Here is a 5661-nt window from a genome sequence, read left to right as displayed (position 1 = left end):
CCCCCCTCCTCCTCCCCCCTCTCCCAGTTGATTATAACTTTATAGTCGTCGGTTGTATTTCCCGTTTACGATTCGTTCCCTTTGGACGATGTTTAGTGGATTATTTGCCTTTCTATGTTTGGTGGATGTAAACAACCTGCCGACGAAGACTTTGAGCGGTTGTGCAAGGATGCCGGGTTTCGTATCAGGCGCACAGATGCGTGTGCTCTTAAGCTTTGTATTGCTGTTTGCGGGGTTGTTCAGTCTGTTTCTGGCGGTGTTGATAGAGCATGAGTCATCGCCCAAGTACTCGTTGCGTTGTATTGCGTTTTCTAACTTCGTGCTGACAGCGCCCAAGATCTACGACTCCGTTGCGCCCAAATTACGCTCTATCTTCCTAAGTAGTGTGCGTACACGCGGTAGTCTCCCTCTCATCGACAGCCAGGATACACCAGGGACCGTCGTCAGTTATAAACAAGGCGACATCGTGGTCGCAGACTGCGTCGTGACCTCCGCCGACTACCACGCCCGAGTTAGCGTACCCACCTTCGCTCAGAACCAAGACCTCAACCACTTGAGCATCTCAGTCCAAGATCCGGCGCAGCATCCCGTCGTTCAAGGTTCGGCGCAATATCCCGCCATTCAGGTACCGGCCGCAGACTTAATGGCCAGTCCAACAAACCTGATGAGTCCGGCCGAGGACGAGACCATGGCCTGCGTCGCGGACCAGATTCTCTACCAGGGCCAACAAATATTGAGCGGGACGTGTGTGCACACGCGTGTGCTACAATTCTCCGACCTGAGTCTGACTCGCGTCCTTGCCAACCACGCAAAATCCGCCAGCCTCACCGGCGCATTCTGGTGCTATCGCAGTCCCCGACTGAAGTTCTTCATCCGCTACTTTGGCACCATCTCGATCGCCCTCTTCCTGGCGGCCTGGCTCGCCCGGGCCGCCCTCGATCCCGACCGCGAACCCGATACGGACTCCTTCCTCATAAACGTCCTGCCACGTGTCACACTCACCGCCACTCTCATTTGTCAGTGCCTCTCCTCCACCACACTCTGTAAGTCAATCACACCGGTCGATGGCACCTCTCATTAGACCCATTAGACAGACCCTCGTACCTCCCCTCTTTGTAGACGACTCGGTGGATGTGTTGTTGCTGTACGCGAAACAAGCTCTGGGACGCAAGACTGCGATTGTGCCGCACACGGTGGACTTGTTGCGGCTGGCTGGGCAGAACGCGGTGACGCTGGACATCGGCGATCAGGACCTGATTAGTTCGGGGCTAGTCGTTGCCTCGGGAGTATCCTTAGGTGTTGGCCCAACGGATGAGGTACGGTTGGAGAGCAATTTGTCGGGAACCGAGGGTGAGAATTTGTTCTGTCGACGTGGCGACTTAGCGGAGCAGGTGTTGGCGGCACAGTCTGTTTTTAGTTTGAGAGTGACGGTGGCTTCTTCCTCGCCGCGGTTTGAGCAGCAAGTCACCAATACTTCGTTGGCAAGTCTCTTCGGTACTTGGCACCTACTCCCCGCTGGGGCCGATACCACCAGAATCACGGCCAGAGGACCCGCCGGATCCTCGGACGCAACGGGACGCATGACTGGGGGAGGTCTAGTAATACGGTTGGCGACGAATTCGGTCTGTATGGGTGCGGCGTACCGCAAGCAGACGGACGCTGTCTTCGCGGCCCTTGTCTCTAGCCGTGGTTACTCCACTTCAGACAGGAATGAAATAAGGTTCATTGAAGACCTACGCGGCCTTATCCCCCTCCTGTATTGGACAGACGTGGCCAACACTATCTACGATCGCGGCACCAAGTTCTATGTCTCCAGCTCCGCCTCGCTTGCCCTGCTCGCCCTCTCTACCGCCTCGTACTCTACCGCTAGCGACGGCGTCCGTCTCTGGGTCTACACTCTTGCTTACTTCCTTCTCGCCAACTCCTCTCTACTCATCGCCATACTCGCCATGTCATTCAGCCTCTCCCTTCTCAGGGACTCGCAAATCTCCTTAGACGCTCTTCTCAACGTTGTCCGCATGGAAAAATCACCAGCCTGCAAAACCGTGAAACCAACTGCCAAGACCACAATAGGCATTCTCGGAACACAGGACCTAAACGCACCACCAGCCACCTCGTCAATGTCCAACATCATCATCGACATTTGACTGACTGGCCCTCGACCTTTCACACCCAAGCAACAATAGTTAGTTAGCTGGTTATACACACACACACGTGTTGGGTGTTGGGTGTTGACGTAACCCCCCAATGGATATTGTAGTCAGTTCCGCCCCCTGCCCACGTGTGTAGGTCTTCTGATTGATCTCATGGCTTTTGTTATAAAGTCATCAAAAAAATGATCGATCGCGCCTGATACATTCGTTACAGTAAGCGGAAACGAAATATAATTCTGCCTGAGGGGAAGGGAGGTGCCGACATTCTCCGAACGAAGAATGTCGCGGCAGTGGGTGGGTAATTAGATGAGGTAGGCGGTAAGGAATCTGCGTGTGCAGTTTTGTACAAGTATTTCTTTATGTTTAGTTAGCTGGGTCTTAGATCCGTCTTGATCTTTGCAATCCCAGCGTAGTGCGGCACCTAATTTGGGGGTGATGCTAAGGCCTAGGTCGGGGAAATCTGAGCTGGCTGCTGTTTTTTGTGGTTCGTCAAGGTAGATTCGGATTATGGTGCTAAATTCCTTCGTTGCGTCAACGGCGCCTTTATGAACAACGGATGGGCAGAGACCAACAATAGATTCATCGGGGACGTCACATATTTGAGCTATTCGATTCACGATCTGCCCGATCCACTTCTCCAATAAGTTGTGTTGTAGATCTTCTGAAGCCAACAAGTTATTCGGGATATGTGGTATCTGGTCAACCTCCGCCAACAAGTCATTCAATGTCTCGCACTCTTCCGCACTCAGAAAGCTTCTCAACAATTCAATCCGGGGGCTCGGTAACAATTCAATCTTCTCCACCACTCGCACATCACCCTTATTCGTAGTCAACTCATACCGCCGCACGTTCTCAGTCTGCGGCTGTGATACCATCATCATCTTCGAACCCTCCGCTACACTACAACCCGCCACCACATGGCTGCCACCCACTATCGGATTGCTGACATCCCCCACAGCCCCTGTATTAACACTAGCTGTACCAACACTAGCTGTATTAACACCAGCGCCTCCCGTGTCGCCTGTTACTCGACGCTCCACCGACCGCAACGCCTCTGGTGTTCGAATCGCCGACGTTCGGAGCTCTTGTCGGACCTGGGTCTCTTTTTGGTCGGCCGTTGGCGACAGTCCCTGCATTTGCGGCGGAATCGAGAGAGGCTGGATGCGCGTCGGCAGCATCGGCGAGATGCCCTCCAGCGGCATCGTCGCAGCTGCTGTCTGCGCCGGCGACGGTGTCTGCTGCGCCTTCCGTTGCTCCGCGAACGACAAAATGCCACTCTGAATTTGCTCCTGCAGCTGCGCTTGCAACTGGATCTGAAGTTGCGCCAACAACTCAGCCGGCAATTGCATTGGCTGCATTGGCTGCAGTAATTGCTGGTTCGGCAACTGCACTTCGGCACCCTGCATTTCCGCTCCTTGAACAATTGGGCTTTGAAGCGCTTGCTGCTCGTGGGGCTGCTGCCCAAGGCCAAGGGGCTGTTGCCCAAGGCCAAGGGGCGGCTGCCCAAGACCAAGGGGCTGTTGCCCAAGGCCAAGGGGCTGTTGCCCAAGGCCAAGGGGCGGCTGCCCAAGGCCAAGGGGCGGCTGCCCAAGGCCAAGGGGCTGCTGCCCAAGGCCAAGGGGCGGCTGCCCAAGGCCAACAGGCGGCTGCCCAAGGCCAACAGGCGGCTGCCCAAGGCCAACAGGCGGCTGCCCAAGAGCCTGGGGCATCATTAGACCGGCCAGGTTTTGGGGCAAGGTCTGTGGCATCGCTTGTGGCATCACTTGTGGCATGGCCTGCGGCGGCATGACTTGAGGTCCGAGAGGTACGCCTTGAAGTTGTGCGGGCTCCCCGGTCGGGCTTGTTTCGAGGGTTTGGGTCATCCCAGGTTGGTTCATCCCAGGTAGGGTCATCCCAGGTTGGGCCATCAGCGGCTGGGCCAACAGCGGCTGGGCCAACACAGGTTGGGTCGGCATGGCTGGGGAATGGGTCGCCGGTGGCGACCCCTGACGCTGAAGCACTTGCATAGTGGGCGTGAACTGAGGAGAGGGCATGGTCTGAGGGTTCACGAGTGGGGATGTCATCTGGGTGGCGGTCGCGTAGTTTGCGACTAAACCGTTCGCGCTCTGGGACATCACGACGCGGGCCGGCTGCTTCACGGCCTGTTCACGTTTGACAGCCTCCGCCCGTTGTCGCTCTTCTGCCGCAGCCTGCTCCCTGGCTCGCTGCTTGCGCTCCCGGGCGGCTAGCGATTCCCGCTCTCTAGCCAGTTGTTGGTCTCTAGCCAGTTGCTGGTCTCTAGCCATCTGCTGGTCTCTAGCCATCTGCTGGTCTCTAGCCATCTGCTGGTCTCTAGCCATCTGCTGGTCTCTAGCCATCTGCTGGTCTCTAGCCATCTGCTGTTCTCTAGCCATCTGCTGGTCTCTAGCCATCTGCTGGTCTCTAGCCATCTGCTGGTCTCTAGCCATCTGCTGGTCCCTCGCCATCTGCTGGTCCCTCGCCATCTGCTGCTCTCTAGCCCTTTGGTGCTCCCTCGCCAATTGTTGCCCCTTCGCCAGTTGTTGCTCCCTCGCCAGCTGATGGTCTCTCGCCATCTGTTCTCTCGCCATCTGTTCTCTCGCCATCTGTTCTCTCGCCATCTGCTGTTCTCTCGCCAATTGCTCTCTTGGGATCTGCTGTTCTCTCGCCAATTGCTCTCTTGGGATCTGCTCCCTACTGCGGGTCATCTCCCGGCCGACGGGTTTGTCCTCATCTCTCCGACCCGGCCCCTTGGGCGAGAGCTTGCCAGTATTTCGCTTGCCTGCCCTCGTCAAGGCGTTCCGATCCTCCCTCTTGTCTCCTCCATCGTTGAAAGACTGAATCCAATCCGCGGTAGCTCGGAGTGCACTGGCGGCCTTCTCAGACATGTTGAAGTTCACGCCACAACGCGCTTCGCCCGGCTTCACATTCCCCGCAGGCCTCAGCCGACTATGCCGATAACAAGTGTGTGCTTCATAGCACAAGTGTGTGCTTCATAGCACAAGTGTGTGCTTCATGTGGATCGCACAAGTGTGTGCTTCATGTGGATCGCACAAGTGTGTGCTTCATGTGGATCGCACAAGTGTGTGCTTCATAGCACAAGTGTGTTCTTCATACATGTGTCAGTGCGTTACCCGTGTTTTCTAGACAGGTGGGGTTTGCTAGACATGTGTCTATTGTGATCGCGTCCATCCTGATGGGTGCTTGGTCAGGTCTGTTGGGCGGCGCCTTACTTGTGTTCTGCGCTGTATATTCGCGATGCCTTGGTCTGCTTGGCTGCCGCAGGCGAAGCGGGCTCTTTATTCTTAGGAGGCATCTTCGCAAAATAGCTCTCCATGTCCCGCTCGGCCATCAGTCGGTCAAGCATGGTGTCTTCGCTCTCTTGATACGTTCTAAACAACATTTTCGTCGCCAGCTGTTCGGAAGCTCGACGGGCGCCTATTAAAAATTTGATCACCCTCGCAAATCCAGCCTCTGGGGGGGAGGGGACTCGGCGAAGGGGGATCGGGGG

The 5661-nt window shown here is 56.1% G+C and overlaps 3 protein-coding genes across 3 annotated transcripts; 1 reads left to right on the top strand and 2 right to left on the bottom strand.

Moving 5' to 3' along the window:
• Positions 1-169: 169 nt before the first annotated feature.
• GNI_132190 (putative transmembrane protein) lies at positions 170-2147 on the top strand (the record flags this gene model as incomplete). Its single annotated transcript, XM_011133903.1, has 2 exons — positions 170-1043; positions 1120-2147. 2 exons carry the CDS (start codon positions 170-172, stop codon positions 2145-2147), a joined length of 1902 nt encoding a protein of 633 aa, XP_011132205.1.
• A 308-nt stretch (positions 2148-2455) lies between these two features.
• GNI_132180 (hypothetical protein) lies at positions 2456-3559 on the bottom strand (the record flags this gene model as incomplete). Its single annotated transcript, XM_011133902.1, has 1 exon — positions 2456-3559. One exon carries the CDS (start codon positions 3557-3559, stop codon positions 2456-2458), a length of 1104 nt encoding a protein of 367 aa, XP_011132204.1.
• A 653-nt stretch (positions 3560-4212) lies between these two features.
• GNI_132170 (hypothetical protein) lies at positions 4213-5038 on the bottom strand (the record flags this gene model as incomplete). Its single annotated transcript, XM_011133901.1, has 2 exons — positions 4213-4242; positions 4292-5038. The coding sequence occupies 2 exons, from the start codon at positions 5036-5038 to the stop codon at positions 4213-4215; spliced, it is 777 nt and encodes a 258-aa protein (XP_011132203.1).
• Positions 5039-5661: the final 623 nt, after the last annotated feature.

Source organism: Gregarina niphandrodes (genome assembly GCF_000223845.1).
Source record: "Gregarina niphandrodes unplaced genomic scaffold scaffold00033, whole genome shotgun sequence".
Lineage (NCBI taxonomy): Eukaryota > Apicomplexa > Conoidasida > Eugregarinorida > Gregarinidae > Gregarina > Gregarina niphandrodes.
Note: the sequence above shows the minus strand (reverse complement) of the source record. Positions and strands in the feature narration are given on the sequence as shown.